Source organism: Bos javanicus, chromosome 24 (genome assembly GCF_032452875.1).
Source record: "Bos javanicus breed banteng chromosome 24, ARS-OSU_banteng_1.0, whole genome shotgun sequence".
Taxonomy (NCBI): domain Eukaryota; kingdom Metazoa; phylum Chordata; class Mammalia; order Artiodactyla; family Bovidae; genus Bos; species Bos javanicus.
Window position 1 is genome coordinate 41,101,902 of NC_083891.1, and position 21,054 is coordinate 41,122,955.

A 21,054-nucleotide genomic window follows, 5' to 3' on the forward strand; every position below is an offset into this window, starting at 1 on the left:
GCGGGGGTGCAGGGGACACCCCCCAGGGGGCGGGGGTCGACGCGGGGGCCGGTCGGGGACGGTCAGTGCGAGTTTGCAGCGGTGATGTGGGGCAGGGTGGGGAGGGGGACTATCTCAGAGTGCATGCAACAGGTTTGGGGGAGACGGCTATCGCACGGGCCTAGTGTTTGTGGGCTGCGCTCAATGACAGCAGGGACAGGAGGAGGGAAGAAGGAAAAGAGGGGATGCGGATGGAGAGGAAGCAGAAGGTGAAAGTCGCAGAAAGAAAGGCAAGGGGGCCAGAAAGCAGCGGAGGCCAAGCAGCGAGCGCGAGCAGGCAGCGGGAGGCGCGCGCGGGCGGTCCTCCGGCCGGCAGGGGGCACGCTCGGGGGTCTCCGCCCCGCCCCGCCGCCCGCCCACCTGCGCCTGCGCCGTCGCGCCGCCTCGCCCGGGATGCTGCTGCCGCTGCTGCGGAGTAGCTGCTTCCCTTCCTCCTCCCCCGGCGGCGGCGGCGGCAGCGGTAGGGGCGGCGGCGGCGGGGCGGACGCTGGGGGCCGGCCGGCGGCGCAGCTGCAGCGCGGAGCCCACGGCCCGCTGGGGCCGCTCGAGCGCGCGCTCGCCCAGCCCGGGGCCGAGCCGCGGCGCTTGGCGGAGGCCGAGGGGGCGCGGGGGCTCGGGGGGCCGCATGCGTGCATGGATCCGGGCGCCGCGCTGCACAGGCGGCCCGCGGGCGGCGGCGGGTTGGGCGCGGGTTCCCCGGCGCTGTCGGGCGGCCAGGCCCGCCGGCGCAAGCAGCCCCCCAGGCCGGCCGACTTCAAGCTGCAGGTCATCATCATCGGCTCCCGCGGCGTGGGCAAGACCAGCCTGATGGAGCGCTTCACCGACGACACTTTCTGCGAGGCCTGCAAGTCCACCGTGGGTAAGGCGGGCCGGGGGCGGCCCCGGGGGGCCCCTGCATCCCCGGACCGGACGGAGCCCCCGCCCTGGCCGTCTCGAGGCCGGGGATGCACGGGGCCCGTCCGGCCGGGGACGGTGTGAGCATCTCTCCACGGGAGCACCCCTCCCCCCCCCGCCCAACTCATCAGGAAGAGGAGCGGGGGCAGGCGGGCAGCGTGGTGGACACGAGCTTGTGCCCTGGCTGGATGGCCGGAGTGGTCCCCTCTGGAGAATTTTGATGCCTTAGTTTTGCCTTCCTAGGAGGAGGGGCCTTTCCACTGTCCGCGCGACTTGTTTTTCTAATTTTGAACTCAATTTTATGTTGTGCTGAAATAATGGGAATTTTAAATCCCTTGTGGAGGAGAGTCTGTGGTTAATATTCGGAGTAAGACTAAGAAGTTTCGTCTTTTAACTATAAATGTGGGCAGAAGGACTTCAGCTGTGTTTTTCTGTGACTTCAAATAACCTAGGGGACCCGCAAGTGGGAAGGGCAACCCCCCTGCCCCGCCCCCCGCACTGCCAGGTGGGTGAAGGGGGCAGCCAGGTAACTACAGGAACCCCCTGGGCCTGGAAGTGGCCTGTCCTCAAAATGTAAAATTGAAACTGCAGGGAAGTTTTCTGATGGAGTCACATGTATAGGCCTTGGCTTTGAGGTCTGTCTGGGCACTGTGTAACAGTAGTTTCTCTGGAAAACCCCTTAAAAGCTGTCAAAGATAGGGGAACTGCGCAGATGAGATAGTTGTTTGAGGGGAAGATCAGTCACCTTCAGTAATGGGTAGGTGGTGGGGAGGATTCCCCTCGGGGAGGTCCAAGAAATAATACATAGTATATAAACATGAAATTCAGAACTGAAACATTCATTCCACACACCACTTGTGTATTTAGATAGTTCCAAGGTGATACAATTTGGAGATTAATTGGCCTTGTTGTCCTGTTACAGAAGACCCCTCCATTTGAAATGGCTTATTGAAAGATTAATCTTACACTTCTCATGTTGTCATTTTGTTTGTGAGAACTTGTTTCCTTTCATACTTTTTAATAATAGACCATTTTGGATGTATTTGTGCTCTCTGTACCATTTGTTGTTAAGGTCTTGGCCTTGAAACCATGAGATTAAAGTTCAGTAGTGTAGCTTAGACCTGTTTCAAATATCCACTTTTGGATCATATAAAGTACGTGAAGTTATTCAACCATCAAAAGAGGGTTTGTGCTGTTAATTTTAGTACCTGGCATAAGTAAAATAGAACTAAAAGTAATTCAGAATTATCCATCTTTTATGGCTCAATACTTAAAAATATACAAAAATGAAGAATAACACAGTTGTACTATGTGATGTAGAGGAAACCAGCACAGGCCTTCTGGGTGGATAATAGGGTTTGGTGGATGGAGAGTGAGACGGAGGGTGAAGATGTGCTGTAAAGCAGGGCAGAGGGGAGGTGGGGAGGGGTTTCCTAAGCTGGGGCCATGTGCAGCAGCACCCCCACATCATTAGGGGACTTTGGGTGAATGCTTTAAGTCCTGGGCTGTCATGAAGCATGGAGGGTGGGCCTTCTGTATCAGCTGGAGCCATAAAGTGCCCTGGGTACGGCCCTGGCAGGGAGGCAGTTTCTTCGGGCACTTGGGAATTAGGAGGGGCCCAGGCAGTCAGTTTCTTTGTCCCCGTAACAAACAAACATAAATGCACATGTATACACGCCTCCCCACACCCCTGCCGCTGGGGTCCCTTGTGCCCTTTGACTTTATCTCACTTGTTTTTGTTTCCTCCATACAGAGCCTATAGTCCTTGGCTTGATAAGTGTTTATTTGTGGGAAGTTCAGAAAAGGATGATAACTTCTGGTCTGACCCAGACTGTGAGAACACTTTGAGAAAGTCAACTAAACCCCCTTCTATCTCTGCCTCTGAGTCGCTTTTCCCTCCCACGGATCAGATCACTTATCGAGCACCTACTGTGCGCGGGCGCTGTGCTACCCATGGGGGCCTCAGTGGTGAGGAGGACAGTCTCTGTCCAGATTGAGGGGTGGGGAAGAGGGGTCCTGGGGATGCCCAAGGGCGACTAGGGCAACGTGGAGATGTGTGCAGACCATCTGGGGAGCGCAGGGAAAGCCCCCTAGTCTGGGTGGAGTGGGGGCTGGTCAAGGCCTTCCTCCACGCTGGAATGTTGTAGAGATAAGTTCATTCCTTGAGTTCCTTAGAAAAGCAAGTGAACGTGCGGCACTGGGTGAGGTGTAGCTGACGTTGCCTCACCTGAATGCCCCCACCTGAGCAGGTGGCTCACAGGGTCCTTCTGGGCGCACTGTTGAGTCTCATTTCCACAGACTCCGCACAGATCCTGTTCCGCCGGCCTCACCCTGTCCAGCTGCAGAGTCTGGAAAAGACCACCCGCCTTGTGCAGGTGCTGCTGACCCAGGAGGGTCACTCAGGTGATGCCCCCAGCCGACCTCAGACTGGAAGTAGCCCCTCCAGTGAGCATTTGATAAAGCCAGGCAGGCTCACCGGACTTTCTGTAAAGAAGCATAGCAGAAACCCTGAGGGATTTGAGATAATAAGCCTATTTTATCAAATTACAACTGAACAAAATGTTGGTTTTGTTGTTGTCGTATTACTGATCAAACCAGAAGTTGTTTTGGTTTAAAAGACACACAGAACTCACCAGGGTATGAAACTGAAAAGACTTTTAGTAATTGACCTATTTAGTGAAAATTGTCCAGGTGCAATATTACTTTCAAATGGGATTTCATATTCATGGAATTGAGTTAGTCTGATGTGGCTAGCATGGTTTGTCAGATAAAGCTTTTCGAAGTTTGAGAAACAGGAGAAAAAAAAAAACTGGTTGGCTGTAGAAATTCACAACTCTCTAAATACCATGTCGACCTGTGTTTCTTATATAACTATTGGAAGCTCGCTGTTAATTTTGTTTGGATCAAAATGTTTTTACCAGGCAGCACCCCTTACCCCACTCCCAGCAACTTACATTTCTAGAAAAGCACTCTAAAAAACCTAGGCTCTTGATTTAAGCTTTTCCATGAACTAGTCTGTGACTTTGGATAAGTAATTTATTTTGTCTTTGTGTGTAAACAGTTACATTCTGTTAGTGGCAGCTACAGTTTCTTGAGCACATACTTTGTACTAGCAAAAATACACTCTTTCTAAACCTCACAACAATCCTGAAAGTTTCCCCATTTTATAGATGAGGAAGCAGAGTCCCAAAGGGTAGACAGCTCGCCCACAGTGGCCCAGCGGTGAGTGAGTGGTCAGGGCCAGGGCTGCAAGTGAGTTCCTTCTGTCTGTCTGTTCCTTAGCTTACTTTGGGATTTAAGTTCACTTTACTCTGAAAATATGGATGAAACTCTTTCCTGCTTATCTAATTTGGCCCCACGACAGCCCTGTGAGGGTGGAGAGTGATGCCATCAATGGTAGCACTGAAACTGATTCTCTGTAACTGTGCCCCCATTATTTGTCACTTTCCTCTGGGAGGAAAAGGTTTAAAAGGTTCATTTCTAAATATTTAATCATTCAACTATCTGAAACTTTTAAAATATTTACTAAAATACATTTAAATACAGGAAAAGGAGGGGTAAGACCATTTGGACCAGAGTATCAGTTTCCTGAACAGTGAAGTTTCTTCCAGAATGCCAGAGGCCAACAGAGGATTGCCAATTCTTTTATTATTTTGCCACGTAAGGACATTTTTTTAACAATCCACTGTCACCAACTTTTCAAAAAACAACAAACAAAGATAACATGAGGTAGACCCCCAAAATAGGAAAGAATTTAAAATATCAGAATATCAGAATTTAAAAGTTCTTTGAACTCAGTTTGAGGTCCTCATGACCCTGTCAACGTTTTTCTCGTTTTGCAGCAATAACTTAACCTCACAGCCTGGCCCTGATGAGAGTGCTCGGTGGAGCCCTGTTTGTACTCAGTCGCGTGCCGGGGTCTCAGTTCTCTAGCCCATCCCTTCAGGCCCTGTGTTCACTGTTCCCAAGGCAGGGAAGCCTGGTGGTGCAGGTGACTGAGTCATCCGGCCCCGTAGTAGTAGAGCCAGAAACAGAACCAACGGGTCCGAGGTGCAGGTGGCTGTAAATCCCATGCAGGAGTGGCTGTCTGTGGGTTGACCTTGAACGTTAGCGGGCAGGAGGCAGGAGATCCCACCATTAGGGTCTACTCTGCTTTGCCTACACGCGGTGAGTGGAACCACTGGCAAGGGAAATCGCTTGTACTTTATTCTGGAAATTTAGGTCAGAGATTTTTGTTCGAAACCCAGAATGAACATTTCATACTGGATTAAAATTCTGAGCTGTGCGTTTTGTGTTGCTCTTCTGTGATCCTGGGCAGTCTTTGAAGCAATGGCTGAGCTGCTCGACTATTTCACTTACAAGGGAATTAGGGAGAATTGTCCCGAATTCCCACTCCAAAGCCCAGACCTTCCAGCGTCAGCCCCTCCCCTGCCGGGCTGATGTAACAGGATGACTCAGGGAGACGGGAGTGGGCGAGGAGCGCCAGTTTTTATGCCAGCCTGTGCTGTGTGTTGTGCGGTTTGGCTTATTTAATGAACTCAGAGCACGCTGATAGACTTATGCAGAACGCATTTGTGGAATAAAGTAGCTGTCTTTCCCAGAAAGTGTGGAAAGTTGGCGATCAGGTTGTTGGGGCTGATAAAAATCTATTTAAAGACCTGGCTTACGTGCATTTGGCCTTTATTTCACCATGGAGCTCCTCCTGGAGAAGAAAGGTCTGCCTCTGTAGGATGAGAGGGACCCAGAACCTTCAAGTCTGCCTCCCCTACAGCTGTGGGGGTGCAGGGACGGCCTTCAGAAGGCAGCCTGAGTTCCTTAGACTGCTGGTAGGGCCAGAGCTTTCTCCAGCCTCACGTGCCAGGAGCAGCGTTCTAATTAAGCATTTGTTTGAATCTGCAAAGAAAACATAGCTTTGTACACCATTCAGCAAGTGTTTTCTGAGGGGCGGTGTGTATTTGTGTGAGACTCCATCCCACTGGCCGTTCATGGGGCTGGAAGCCCACCTGCCTGCCTGGCTGGTCCCTGCAGAAGGGGAGGCAAGTGGTGGAGACGCCCCACGTGCTCCGTGACCTCGGCTCCCCCCCCTCCACCCCCCCGCCTCGCCTGTGAAGTTCGTGTGCGGCATGTCTGTTCCAGCCGGGTGCAGGGCCATCTCCTGTGTGTATGCAGGTGAGGGACGCAGATGGTCTTTGTTTGCAGGGATACAGACCGCCCAGTCTGGACTGGGGAGGCAGGTCTTGTTAGACTCAGGGCAGACGCTGATATCCTCAGGCCTGCAAGCATTGTTTAATGACATGCAATCATTTAAACTGTTCTAGTAGCACCTGCTTCTGAGGCAATCCAAGTATTTTACAGTTACATTACTTCGGTCCGTTGAGTTCTCATAGCTTGGCTTAAGTAGGAGAAGCCCCATGGTATTAAACTGTGGTTTGGGGCCCCTCCGGGGCAATGCGGGAGGATGGTCTGCCTTGCCTGCCCTTTGTAGGGTGCGCTGCTGGGGGAATGCGTCTGTGCTCTCCCCCAAAAGACAGTGGTCAGGTGGAAGGCTGGCCTCATGGTCAAGAGACCACTTTCTGATAGTAAATGTTCCTCCATCTGGGTGACCGTGACCTTGGCACATTTCTTAGTTTACTTTCTCACTGTCAACGCAGTGGAAATGCAGGGAAGCCTCCATCAGGGGAAAGATTACATCCAGGATGGGGTGACACTGTGAAAGATATATGTCCTTGGGAGAAAGGCCAGCCTGTGATCTCAAGATAGTTCTTATAAATCGGCAGCAACAGTTAATAATTGTCACCACTGCTTGAACTGAGACTTGACTTCAAAGTGTGAAATCCTACAGCCTCCAGAACCTGTTTTGTTGTTGGTTCTTTGCTGAGTGGCGTCCGACTCTTTTGGAACCCCATGGACTGCAGTATCTGAACTGAAGTCAACTAAAATCATACTCTCACACCAACTCCAAGTCCTTGTTGTGGGGGGCGGGGTGGTGCGGGGGGACGAATACTCAGCTCTATCCCAGGCATGGGCCGCTGGTCAGTTCTGCTTTTATTAAAGTTTGTGCTGGAAGGGGATGTGAAGAAAGAAACTTCTGTTTATTTTTGCTATTTTCATTTTTATGACTAGTTCGGTTCAGTTCGGTTCAGTCGCTCAGTCGTGTCCGACTCTTTGTGACCCCATGAATCGCAGCACGCCAGGCCTCCCTGTCCCTCACCAACTCCCGGAGTTCACTCAGACTCATGTCCATCGAGTCGGTAATGCCATCCAGCCATCTCATCCTCTGACTTTTTATGCCTCAGCAAAAAGTAACATGGTAATGTTCTTTTGGTTATGTTTTGCCTGCCAGGGAGCCTCGAAATCTTATCAGCACTGAGGATGACACTTCTTTATTCTCTTGCTGAGATTTATGAAACATGAGTACAGCGGTGACAGGACCAGGTGAAGCTCTGTTCTTGAAGAGCTTGGTTATGGTGACCCTGGGCCACTTGCAGAAGGTTTCACACTTTTCCCTGTTTCCACATGCTTGACTTTTATAACAGCCTTTGGTTGTGAACAGTGTTAATCAATTTGAACCCAGGTTCTGCCGCTCAGCTAGCAGAAGTGATCTGACCTTGGTCTCTCCTCTGTTCTGTGAGGGTAGCACCCAGCTTGCTGGGCTCCTGAAGGAGCCCTCATGTTGCACGTCAGGCTCAGGGCATCTGATAGACACTGTTATCATTATTAAAGGGAATTAAGATCAAGAAAGACTTGAATAGTTGTGTCTATACAACAGAGGGATTACAGCCTGTGACCTGTGTCCTTCCTGATGGAAATATGTTTAAGAAGACTTAGACCCCTGTCACCCAGCAGGATGTTCCCTTAGTGGATCACTTCCAGTCTCAGTGACTGAGTGAACGGTTACTGTAATAATCCCCTGGGGGACGGGAGTGGCGTGTGTAATGGAGAGGACCTGGGCATGTGAAGACTGACCCTCCTCTAAGGATGGTCCACCAGTAACGGGTTGTAAGGGCTCCCCTGGTGGCTCAGTGGTAAAGAATCCACCTGCTGATTCAGGAGACATGGGTTCAATCCCTGGGTCAGGAAGATCCCCTTGAGGAGGAACTGGCAACCCATTCCGGTATTCTCGCCTGGGAAATCCCATGGACAGAAGAGCCTGGTGGGCTACAGTCCATGGGATTGCAAAAGAATCAGACACAATTTAGGGACTCAACAACCGCAAGCTGGGATTGTAGGAGAAATTAAATGCTCAGGTTCCAGGGTGATGCATGTGTTCCAGGCACCCTGAATCCTGCTGCTCTGCCAGCCAGATGGGCTCACGACAGAGCACCTGTACTTCCTTCCTACGATTTAAATATGTGTGTGCTTGTTTCCTCATCAGTCCTGAGTTACCTCCAGTTTCCTCCCCTTTAGTCGCCCTTTCTCCGTACACACCCAGCGTTTGATGGAGAAGAGGGGCCGGTCTCCATCAGATTTACTGGACCGCTGCCCTGTGCCAGGCAGCCTTCTTGGCTCCGGAGGCCAGAGGTGACTGTCCTGAGAAGGCACCTGTTCCTGTCACCTGGGGGAGACCAGCGGAGCCACGGGTCAGGGCTGGACGGGCAGGGCTGGAGGGAGGGGGAAGGTGAGCCGTCAGGAGGCACAGAAGGGAACCCCTGGACCTGAAAAGGCTTTTGGGCAGATGGGGAGGTTCTCCAGGAGAGGAGAGCAGAGAGGGCGTTTGACCAGGTACCTGTCGGTTTAGGTCTGGATGCCTCAGGTCTTCAGGCGGGACTGTCTCCACCACCCGACTAGTACTAGCTGCTTGCTTCCCAGGATGGTCAGGACACTGTAGGAAATGGGTTTTCAATAAGAGCTGCCACTTTTTTTGTCCCTTATCTGTTTATAAACATTGATCCTGGGCCCCCCCTGCTCAGTCAGGAGACTCTGTGCTGACTTTTCCCGAAACTAATCTGCTCCTTGAGGCGGTTGGTGACTTGCTACCTTTTATTCAGGATCATTATAATTTCTGTGACCTGCAAATGTTAACAATGGACACTAAGAGATACTTTTTACCTGATGTAAAAAAGCTTTTTAAAAATGTGTAATTGTATACTTTGATGTTAGGATTTGTTTCCAAGCCATAGGTTGGAGTAAGTTTCCAGCCATCACCAGCTAACCTAGTGGCTCTTACTATATGGTAAAAGAGATTTCGTTTAAGAGCAAGCACTGTTTTAATGAGCTGTTTCCTTTTGTGGAATTTTAGATTTAGCCACTGGATATTTTTCTCTTGTTGTTGATGTCTTTAACCTATTCAATAAAACTAAGTAGTTTGGGCTAAACACGTTCTTCATCCTGTTTGCTGTTCGTTCATCTTTGTTTAACAGTGTATTTATAATCACACGATAACATTACCACTTATTCATACTTTTGACTATTAATACCCTTTCCTTTGTCTTTATTCATTAAACTTTGTGATTACAAAATAGCTGTAGTGCAGGAATGCTAAAGTCAGGAAGTTGTTTAAGTTGGTTGAAGAAAAAAGACTTGACATGATCAGACTGAGAGCGGTTCTTAGCAGAGAAAACAGCCTAATCAAAACAAAAGTTATTTGTGCTGTTTCTAGAGATTCTTGTAGTTAACTTGAAGCAGAGCTCACAAGAGAAGTATCTGCTAGTTCTTTTCAGTAAGATGTGGCAGCCGCTGGAACAAGTCCTAACGAAAGTGGCAGCTCCCTTAAGTGAAACTAAAAAAACAGACTAGAAACAAAAGTGAACCACAAGAGTGGCCGTGGTGCAGTGTGAGTTAGATTTGTAAATCAAGTGGTGAGGCCCTAGCTTTATGCTGATAGCAGGAAGAAGGGGTTTTGTCTGAGTTGTGCCTTTTCAAAATCAGAGCATAGCACATAGGTGCAGGCTGGTTTCTGTGCCTCGAAGAGTATCGTGTTAGGCTCTGCCCTTCCCTGTGATTGAATCACAAAGGATTCCACTTGGTCTCTGCTTGAGGATGTTGGTCGTGTACAGACATGCTTCCTGTTCCAAGGCTGTCTGAGAGTCATCTGACTCGGAAAAGCAAAGCTGTTCCAGAACTGAAAGTGAAATTGGCTTCCCCAACATGTGCATGAGCTTTGAGATCAGGGCTGGGGGAGAGAGTAAGAAGCAGGTGCTGTGGCCTCTTCTCCAGCCGTGACTTGTATATTCCTGCCACGTTTCTCTGTTGTGCAGACCTCAGTCCCACCCAGGCTTGTAAACACATCTTCTGGTTGCATTGATGTCTGCAGCATGTTGCTAATTATAAACGTCAGTCACACGCCTTGCCCGTCACCTCAGGAACATCATCTGACTTTGAAGAGCTATGTCGTGCCCCCTCCATCCTCCACCTCGCAGCATCGGGACCCTGGATCCATAAAGCAGCCAGAAAATATTAATTGTTCCCATAGAGATTAGGTTTCCACTTCCCACGTTTAGCTGGTGTTATTTTTTTTAGCTGGTTATTTTTTTTCTTAGTTGTGAGAATTGTGTAAAAAATACTGTTTTATATTTTTTCACAAATATTGTGACATTTGTATTAAAAAAGTATTGAAGTTTTCTGTAACTGACAAATAGATAAGGAAATATCCACAGGTGAAACTTTGCTTTAAAAAATTATCTGAAGCCTTGAAGGCTGAACTAGAGATGGATGGGGATTTGTCATGGTTTGCTTGCTACTATTAAAGTAATTTAAAAAATGAAATTAATTTGTATGAGTAAAATTTTTCAAAAAGAATTCCTCTTCCATACTACTGGCAATATAATAAAGTCACTTTTGTGAATGCTGAAGAATTTATTACGATAATTTCTTAATTCAGACTATGGCTGTTTGAAATCAAGATTGAGTGCTCCACGTAAGAATTTCCCCCCAAGATAGCATGTGTATAAAGCCATTGTTTGTGTAATGATTCATTGTGATTTTTAAGTGGATTTTAAGCTGCGTCTCTAGTAGTAGTAAACTCTATTATGAATAGCAAGTGCTTCATCTCCAGTTCCGGGTAGAACCTAACATACGCTGCTCGTTGTGTGGAGAAGCACAGAGTGGTGGTCGTCTCGGGGACCTGCGGATTTCTTCTCTCTCCTTTTGGGATGCAGTGTGGTCAGTTTTTTGGTTTTTCCAACAATGGCATACAAATAGTACTGCTCTTCTGACAGATTGCCTTGTTTTTGCTTCATCTTCGTCCGTTTTATTTACAGGTGTTGACTTTAAGATCAAAACCGTAGAGCTAAGAGGAAAGAAAATTAGGCTACAGATCTGGTAAGTGGGGCCCTGCACCCAGTTATCACCGTGTGTGTTCAGCAGTCCACATGCTCGTCTAATACAATTAACCGTCGGAGCGGGTCTGTCTCTCCTGCGTCTCCTCTCCTCCGCTCTCGTTCAGGTGAAATGAACGGAGCTTCCTTCTAGAGAGCATTCAGGAAAGAGCCCCTGTAGCTCAGCCCCGCTTGCCACGGGGGTGGAGATACATGGTCGTGTTATACTTCCATGGTGACTGGCTTGGAGCCTTTAGTCCCTAGTTTGATGTCATCCGACAAACCGTCATCACTGAGACAGTCGCTCCAGTGCTCGTCTACAGGTTTTCAGAGTTACTTACTCTGCAAGCGTCCAGAGAAAGGCCAGCGTGCTCCCTCCCCGGAGCTGCGCATCTTGGGCAAGGCCCCCTCGGGCGTGTCCTCGGTGGCACGCTCGTGCCCTGAGCCCCTCTGTGCCCCATGCGGGGAGCCCAGAGCCCCCTCCCCGCACCCCAGGAGCGTGTGAGAGACTAACCCAGCCGTGTGGGGGCCACTCAGCCACCTTCCTTGGGGACCCGGGAGGAGCCCCTCTGGAGGAGGGACTGTGGGAGCCCCCGCCGCGTGTCCACGTCGCCCTTGTCGCTAACACAGTCACGCCGCAGCGTCTCAGCCACTAACTCCTCTCGCAGGTCGACCTCAGCTCTGTCTGTCCGCCGTGTGTGTGTCGCTTCCATCGCGTTCATTGCTGCCGCACCGGCGGCTCCATCGTCACCTAGCGCTTCCGTGTTAGTGCCATGTCTCATCCCCACCCGCGCCCCCGTGCGGGGCGCCCGCCGGCCGTGTCAGGTAACGTCCCCATGGGTCATCGCTGACTGTTTCACCCGCTTGAAGGATTGGGGGTGACGGGGGTTGTTTTTTTGTTTTGTGTTTTTGTATTTCATATCTTTGGGATGTTCCTTGATCATCTTTGGTTAGGAAAAGAACCATTTTCCCATCTCTGCTTAAAGTGTGTCTACGTGTGTGTATATAGAACTTGGTGTAAGTATAGCTAAAATAAGATGTCAACCCGAATGTAGATTCATGAATTTACATCCACATGGTGGCTCAGTGGTAAAGAATCCGCCTGCCAGTGCAGGAGACATGGATTCGATCCCTGGGTTGTGGGTTTGATTCCTGGGTCAGAAAGATCCCCTGCAGAAGGAAAGAAGGAAATGGCAATCCACTCCAGTATCCTTGCCTGGGAAATCCCATGGACAAGGAGCCTGGCAGGCTATAGTCCATGGGGTCACAAAGAGTCAGACACAGTTGAATGACCTCACAGCAGCAGCAGCAGCAGCACATATCCTGGAAATCACGCACAGAGGCTTCCAGCTGTTGTGTTGAGATAGACTTAAAGCTGAGAAACTGGCTTCCTGCCTTAAGGCAAATACATAATTAAGATGCTCTGTATGGGGGGCTTCCATGGCAGTCCAGTGGAAGTCCCCCATACAGAGCATCCTGTGCAGGGGGTGTGGGTTTGATCCCTGGTTGGGGAGCTAAGATCCTGCATGTTGCATGGCATGCCCCTCCCCCCCAAAAAGATGCTCCACATGAAGGTCTCTTGTTCGGTCCAGTGCTCACTGTTGGTGAATTTGGTTTCCACTAGAGTCCCTGTGTCGACATCAAGCTTGTTTCCTTTCATTCTCTGCTTGAAGAGGTGGAACTTTCATACACTGACGTTGATTTCTGCAAATTAAGAATTGTGTCATTTCACCAGATACATTAAATACAGAAAAATGATGGTTTCTCAAAGCATGGTTGTAGTACCAAACTGGGGGGAAAGGATGGCAGGAAGTTTTCAATTTGCCCCCAAAGCAGAGAGAGACATAATAATAATATCATATTCCACCCACAATAAATGATGATTTGGCTGATGTACTGCAAATCTCTAGAAGTCAGCTCTCGGTCATTACAGTGGAAATTAAGATTCATTTAGATAAAGGTGGGAATATGAGGATTCTGCATCTTGTTGGATAGATAAAAGCCCGATCGGGGCATTGGTATTGTATTACTGTCCAGCTGTGTGAGATGTGGAGACTGGGGTGAAATTTTTGCGGTCCTGGCTCAGAGTAGGAATCTAATAAATACTTGTTGAACTGAATCGGATTCTATTTACCTTGTTCTCTGACCGCCTGTGAGAGCAGATAATTCAGTGGGGAAATGATCAAAGGAGCCTTGGAGAGGCATAGCCTTGGCAACCTAGATGTTTTGGAAATGTGGATTATTCTCTTCAGTGGAGATGCTTTTCTGCCTCACACAGTCAAGAACTGGTCACAGAGAGATGGAGTTTAGGGACTGGCCTTGATGTTTCCTCGCTGGTGTCTTGAACGCTAACCGTTTGTTGTTATTGAGTCGCTTCAGTTGTGTCCGACTCTTTGCAACCCCCTGGACTATAGCCCGCCAGGCTTCTCTGTCCATGGGACTTCCCAGGTAAGAATACTGGAGTGGGCTGCCGTTTGCTTTTCCACGGAATCTTAATATCAGAAATGCCTATTACTATCCTGATTCTGATTGTTGGGTTTTATTAAAGCCTCTCCCGGATGTGCTGTGCGTCATGCTTGTAAGTAGTGGTGCTGTGTTGTTCCTGCTTCCGAGGTCAGACCTCATGTTAAGTGTTCTTACCACAGCAGCCTCAAAATGATTTTCCAAAAGCTTGTATTATGTCTGATGTCTCTGTTCTTCAGCCCCTGATTTCTGAATCCTAACTGAGTGAATGTTTAGAGAAACGAATGTGAAATTGTTTTACGCTAAAAGCCACCATAAAACTGCTTATCATAAAGACTCAGGAGAGCACGTAATTCCCAAAATGCTCAGTGAAGACCTTAACCCAGTTGCTGTTCAAATTTGTGGTGCAGCTATAATGTGCTAACCACAGACTTCAGAGTAGAAAAACATGTGTTATTTTTGCTTTTTAAAGAAGTAAGTGAGAGCTGTTTTATCAAATCCTAAGTTGAACAAGCCAGCACTGTGATGGGAAGAGAAACCACAGTCAGGAAAATACTTTTTTTTTAAAGTATTAATTACGCCCCTAAATGCCTAGGGTCCCGGGAATAATTTTGTTCACTGATTCCTCCTGTGAATGAAACGGTATCTGAGTCAGTTCTTTCTCACCTGATTGGAAGGTGCCTTTTAGTGTCTGCAAGTTGGTTTTATTTAATTCTGAATTCTTCAGGAATCCAATTTGGGGGCAGTCTTGAGTCAAAAAATAAAGTTTCTTTTGCCTTGAATTGGCATCCACTTTCTGCATTTTGCCCACTAGCCTTTTGTTTTGCACATATAGATGGAGGGCCTGTGGTAGGCCAGGCCCCTGGGCCCTTGTGGACAAAACAGACCAGCCTAAGCCCCTGGGCCTTCCAGCTAAGAAAGAGCACAGGGGAGCCTTACATCCCCTGGGCAAAGTGGCAGCATTGCTTTATGTGAAAATGAATTTGCCAACAGGCTTCATTGTTTGGCATGATGACACATCCCTAAGGGGAGCTAATTTGGTGGCGAGTCTAGACTGGAACAAAGGCGTAAACTATCACACCTTTGCCAAAAGTGTGTTAGGGACACGGCCCCACAAAGTTCACCCCATCCAATGCACTTGGAAGAGGTTTCAGTGTCTCCCCCTTTTGGAAGCTTAGGCACTGTCCTGTGAGAGTCTGAGCATCTTGCAAGGAAGAACCTCGTTTTCTGTGTACCCCACTGCCCCTCGCTTTCTCCACCACAAGCCACCTGTGTCACGGGGCTCCCAGAGTGTGCTGAGAGTTACGCTTCTTCGGTAAAAGCTAAATTACAGATCGGCTTAAAAGAAATCATTTTGCTGGTCAGAAGGCCTGCTCTCTTGAGCCTCATTTGTAAATTTGTGATAGTTCTCACGCACTTTCTCAGCTTCTTAGGTGGAGAAAGTGGGTCTTGGCCAGCTTGTGTGCACTGTTAATACATGTATGTCTTCCTGTGGAAACATCAGCTTTTCCTGGAGAAGAGATAAAGCTCTAGATTTCAAGGTCACAGTTGGAGAGTAGTCAACTTGACCGTGTTTGCAAAGTTGTGGGGTCCTCTTCCTCCTTTACCTGTTTGAAGGACTAAGAAAATGACAAGACTACAGCCTTTTTCATTAGTGGGGACTGTTGGTCGTCTTCTAAGCAAAATCAGATAAGATACTCACTATTGAGGTTGGTTAATAGAGATTGCCAGGCTTAAGTTGTTTAAATTAAATATCACCCGTATATTTTGTCATTGATAACCACCAAGTTATGGGGTGTTGCCCTTTCCACTGTTACACACGGCATTTACTTACTTTTCAGAATCTTGTTGTGGGAGAAATTGGGGCTTCCTTAAGATTTTGTTTGGACGCACCTAGCTCAGAGAAGCTGCCCCCAGTAATATTGAATGTGCACAGACCTGTGGGGAGTTGCCACGGCTGGGCCAAGTCTTCCCTGTCCGCCCTGTTCGGGGACTGACTTTTGCTGCTCTTTCTCAGGGACACGGCAGGTCAGGAGAGATTCAACAGCATTACCTCAGCTTATTACAGAAGTGCCAAGGGGATCATATTAGTCTACGACATCACTAAGAAGGAGACATTCGATGATTTGCCAAAATGGATGAAGATGATCGATAAGGTAGGTGTTGGCGTTTCTCTCTCAGAGGTGGACTCTCCGCTGTGGGTGTTAATAGTGACAACAGGAAGAAGGGAAACATTCACGGAGCATGCTTTTCTGTCCCGAATGTCATTTAATCCAGATGACAGCTTTCAAAGTAGGTGCATAGTCCTGCATCACAGGTGAGGCAGAGAAGAACTAGAGTGTCTTCAGGATCAGCTTGCACATGAGAAAGCCTGCTTGGTATTCTGGTCCCTGGGCTGTCTGACATCAGAGCCCGCACACGGTCATCCCACATGGGCAGGCTGCTTCCGTGGGATCAGGTGCGGGGCCAGTTTTATTATTTCTGCAGAAAGTTCATGTGAGCGCTCGCTTTGTGTGTGTCCACAGAGTGACAGCCTCCCAGGGACTGCCTTCTCCACTGTGCCCAGGGACACGCCAAGGCCTTGGTCACCAAACTAGAGACAGCCTTCACCCCCTCATTTTGAACTAAAGATTTTATCCTTTGGATCACAGTTGACTATGTAGAATTAAACTGAGTTTATAGAACCTGTGGGTCCCCCGCTAAGAAATGAGTAGCCAAATGCGCCTGTAGACACAGCCGTTGAGGGTGAGATGTGTGTAAACAGTGGCCACATTTGAGAGTTGTTTCCCCCTCATTTAGTAATTTGAGGTTTAGCTCCTTTGCATAACGAGCACACTTAGTATATTATGAATTTGATCTCGTTTACAGATGGTATTAAACCCATCTGTTAGATGATGGTGGAGAACGTTCCTCTGCAGGTCTTACCAAGCACATTTTCAATGTGTGTCTCTTTAAAGTGAGTTGGAGACCCCGGTTGCCAGGGTTTCAGAGATGGTCAGAACCAGGGTTGGGTCTGGACTCTGGGATGCTGGGGCCATGGGGTGTGCTCCCGAGGACCCCAGACAGGGGCGTCCTCGCTGCCAGCTCAGAACCCAGTGATGGAGCTACCGGGAGGCGGTGGCCTCCGTGTGAAGGGCACCTCAGTGGGGAACCTGCCCTCCTCCATCTGATACCCGGCTCTCGCCTCTCCCTCTGTGCAGCTGTGCTCCCGTTTCTTCCCCTTACCAACCCCGTTGGGGGCACTGTTAACTGTGACCCCGTTACTGGCAAGGAGACCGAGCTCCCTGGTTAACCTGGCCGAGGTCACCCACTTGGGTACCCTGTGTGGAAGTCCGTCTCCCATCATGTGTGAGAATGCCCCTGTTCAGGGAGTTACTTGAGACAACTTTGACCTTTTTAAAGAGAGAGAGTCTACTGTGCCTGCATGTTTTTTTAAAACTTAGAAATGCAGCTTAACTTTTCCTGATCATATAATTAACAGTACCCTGTCAGTATAGAAACTTTAGAGAACCAGGTGAAAGCACAAAAGTGAATTGAAACAGTCTAGCTGTCACCCAAAAAACCCAGATTGCGTCTGGACTCCGTGTCGTTTCATGTCATGGTTACTTCACTAAAAATTCTGTCACGGGTGGCTTCCTGTGTCACCTTCATGTTCTTCCAGAGCATATTTTCTGGTTTTTTATGGCTTCACTCTTTTATGTACCTTATTTCATTCTTCACCCACTTTGTGGGATCTTTAGATTCTTTTCAACCGAGTATAAATCTTTGCCTGTATTTTGAGTCATTCCTCAGGGTAGATTCCTAGGAGTCATGAGACCATCCGTGCTTCCTCGTGCCTGTGACCACATATGTGCCCAGCAGGAGCCCTCTAGGTCAGAGCAGATACTCAGAGAAGGAGGGCCGAGTGACAGAGGGGCAAGTAGATAGAGGGGCGAGAGGTGTGGCCTGGGGTTGTGTCTCCCTCGGGTGTGACGTGCCCGGCTTTGAGATTCAGCTTCTCTTGTTGCGATCCCACAGTACGCTTCCGAAGACGCGGAGCTTCTCTTAGTTGGAAATAAGTTGGACTGTGAAACTGACAGAGAGATCAGCAGACAGCAGGGTGAAAAGGTGAGGAGAGTGGGCAGTGGGCAGTGGCGGGGGAGACACCCATGGATGCAGCAAGCACGCTGTGTGCTTGCCCTGCTAATAAATTACAGTTCAGAATTCTGAAAATGCAGTCAGTCACATCCTTTGTCTTTGTTTGCTTTGGTTCACTTCCTGCTCCTTTAAATTCATTTTTCAGATGGAGGGGAAAAGACACATGAAAATACACAGCATTGTTTACTGTCCCTCCTGACGTCTTATACAGAGAGATCTTCTCTTAGCCCATGTCATTGCGTTCATGACGTTCTCCTATTCTAACTCTGCCTTCCTCAGGACATCGATGACACTCACATTTATTTTTTTGGACACATTTTTAAACGTCAGATATGCTACAGTTTAGACGCTTGTGCACATAATTTGACTTGAGGGTCCTGATGTCGCCTCACAGCTTGTGTTTTGCTGGTTTCTCATCATGTAGGAAATTGCTGCACTTTCCTGCATTAAAGTTCAAATGTAAATGAGCTTTACATCTGAGGATAAACAGGACTCTCCAGACCTTTCGCCCCAGCCCTTGTCTGAATCCCAAAGCCCGAGAGCTATTCCCCCTCCCGGTTACGGATCCTGTGCTTATACTAGGCACGTGTCGTCCCCTCCTCCCCCAGCGTGCACGCATGCACACACGCACACAACAATAATGTGTGCTTGCTCGCAGTTTGCACAGCAGATAGCCGGGATGCGGTTCTGTGAAGCGAGTGCCAAGGATAACTTCAACGTAGACGAGATCTTCCTGAAGCTTGTCGATGACATCCTGAAAAAGGTAAAAAAAAAAAAAAAGAATCCGTGTCCTGACAGCATGTTACCTGGAACCGCTTCGTCATGTCCTTTGCTGTTTGTGGTTGGGAACCTCTCATGTAGAAAGCAAACCCCAGGGATTGTCAGGCTGGAGACCTGGGGTTGCAGACCCGTGCCAAGGACTCAGCCCCCCACAGCAGCAGTCTCTCACCACATCCCCAGGGCCATGTTGCCCATCCTCGCTCAGCCTCGCACACAGGTGGAGTGGGTGTGACCATTTGTGGTTGGTTTTTAGTTGCTCAGTCTTGTCCGACTCTTTGTGACCCCATGGACTATAGCTCACAGGCTCCTCTGTCCATGGGATACTGGAGTGGGTTGCCATTTCCTTCTCCAGAGGATCTTCCAAACCCAGGGATCAAACCCGTGTCTCCTGCATTGGCAGGCGGATTCTGTACTACTGAGCCACCAGGGAAGCCCAAGGGAGACTGTGGGCTGTTTATTTGACAGTCACTCCTCTCCTGCTCGAGTTTTCCCACAAGGACCCTGTTAGGTGCAGACACTGAGGGTCTTGCCTCCCATCGAGGCTCTTCCTGTCTGGTGGGGCCTTTCGTGGCGCCAGACCAGGAAGATGACCTCATTGGACAGCAGCACATTGTTCAAGCATCTTTGGGCTTAATATCCAGAGATTCCTTAGATCTTTAAGTGTTTTTATATTATTATTACACATAATTGCCTCGACGCAATGTAATTCAGAAGCGTTTAGTACAATGGCTGTCTGTATAGCTGCCAAGAGAAGGTACTTCTTCCTTTAGTAATGATATGCTCCCTGAGAACACAGAACCGTTTTTTTCATTTTTTTGATACTTTTAAGTTTCCATCACACTGGGCTGTGAAAGGAAATGTCGATGAGGTCTGTCTGCTCTCTTTGCTGAAGGGTGCGAGATGGGCTGCACAGCCTTTGTGTATTGGTTGAAGTTCCCTGAACCTGGTTCTAAGGTTTTGGCTGAATGGCTAACTGAACTCTGATGATTCGAGTTTCCTATAAAAAAACACTTTAGTCTTCTGTAACTGTATAGTCTGCAGAGTCTTTACATTGTTGAGTTACAATGCGTTTGTCTTTTCCTTTATCCCCAAGATGCCCCTGGACATGCTCAGGAACGAGCTGTCCAACAGCATCCTCTCGTTACAACCCGAGCCCGAGATCCCCCCAGAGCTGCCCCCGCCCAGACCACACGTGCGATGCTGTTGACTCGCCGCTTTGGAGGCGAAGTTGGCGCGATTCCTGGACGGGGGAAGGTCGCATTCTGCACTACAATCATTTGACAGTTTCCTCTCGCACTTTGTAATCCACGTCAGAGCTATACACTAACTTGTAAATATGCAGATATGCAGTCCTGGGTAAGTTTGGGTTATAAATGCCATATTTCCCTCCAAATTATTATATTTCATTCATCATCCCAATACCTAGTGTGTGTACACTGGGGAACGTCGTACTTCTGATACGAAGAACAGGAGAAATGAGAGTTCCAGTGTTTCTGGAAACACATAATATAGTTGTCCTTGTTAACTATGTTATGAGGATGGGGATACTCTGATAAGAAGAAAGAACGTGGTGCTTTGCTTACTGTTTTAAAGAAAATTTGTAAAACTAAAGACTTTGGGGGAAGAAAAGCGACCTTGAATGCTTTTTCTTTATTTACATTTCTCCCAGCTGTAGCATCTTTGAAGTATTGGAGTGTTTCCCACAAAGCAAGCTCCATGCTTGCTTAAAGGTCTTGAAGGTTATTTATTCACATTAATGGTAGAACATGACTAGTTAGAATGTGGGACTTGACTTGGTCCTGAGGCCTGGGAATCCCTTTGGTTTCCTGATGAATGCACTCTGTGCTTTTAAGAACTACAAAGATTCAATAAAAGAAATGTTTTTGAAACTATAGAAGATTTTAAAAGAACGCTGCTGTCCTACACAAATCCTGTTTAAAGGAATTTTAAAGAGATGCATTTTACTATATCAAAGAACCTACACGTATTTGCCTAAACATTCTATATACCTTTGTAATGATAAAACCTCCCCCCTTGACGGTGAAGCTTATTCCTATTAAGCCTAGACTGTGTTCTTTTTTTTTTTTTCCTGGTCTGATGATGAATTTGTGAATTCTTATCTTTGGTATATCTTTTATTAAACTGCACTGTTTGTTTAGTCAAGGTAAATAAGTCATTATGTATTTGAATAACTTGGCGTGTCTTGAGTGTTGTGATATGAGAAGCATTGTGGTCCTTCTACACTAATGAAGTGCAAATAAAATTTTGTATTTATGAATGACAGTTGAGTTGCTACACTTACTCGTGCAACCGTAAAATTACGTATCTGATGATATTCTTCCAGAACTCCACATCTTAATCTTTTGAGTGTTTTTGATAAGGAAAATGTAGCCTCCTTCACCATGGAAAACATTTCGATACTTTCTCAAAAGATTTAGGCATAGACCCAGCAATTTCCAGTCCTGAGTGTATACCTCTAAAAGTT

At 48.1% G+C, this 21,054-nt stretch overlaps 1 protein-coding gene across 1 annotated transcript; it reads left to right on the top strand.

Moving 5' to 3' along the window:
• The first annotated feature begins 417 nt into the window (after positions 1-417).
• RAB12 (RAB12, member RAS oncogene family) lies at positions 418-20,852 on the top strand. Its single transcript, XM_061399911.1, has 6 exons — positions 418-898; positions 11,133-11,193; positions 15,670-15,808; positions 17,670-17,759; positions 18,448-18,552; positions 19,663-20,852. The coding sequence occupies exons 1-6, from the start codon at positions 433-435 to the stop codon at positions 19,774-19,776; spliced, it is 975 nt and encodes a 324-aa protein (XP_061255895.1). The 5' UTR covers positions 418-432; the 3' UTR covers positions 19,777-20,852.
• Positions 20,853-21,054: the final 202 nt, after the last annotated feature.

Coding starts and splice junctions, on each gene's coding strand:
- RAB12 (XM_061399911.1), top strand. CDS start 433: ATGCTGCTGCCGCTGCTGCGGAGTAGCTGCTTCCCTTCCTCCTCCCCC. Junction 11,194..15,669: donor AAAATTAGGCTACAGATCTG/GTAAGTGGGGCC, acceptor GCTCTTTCTCAG/GGACACGGCAGGTCAGGAGA. Junction 17,760..18,447: donor GCAGACAGCAGGGTGAAAAG/GTGAGGAGAGTG, acceptor GCTTGCTCGCAG/TTTGCACAGCAGATAGCCGG.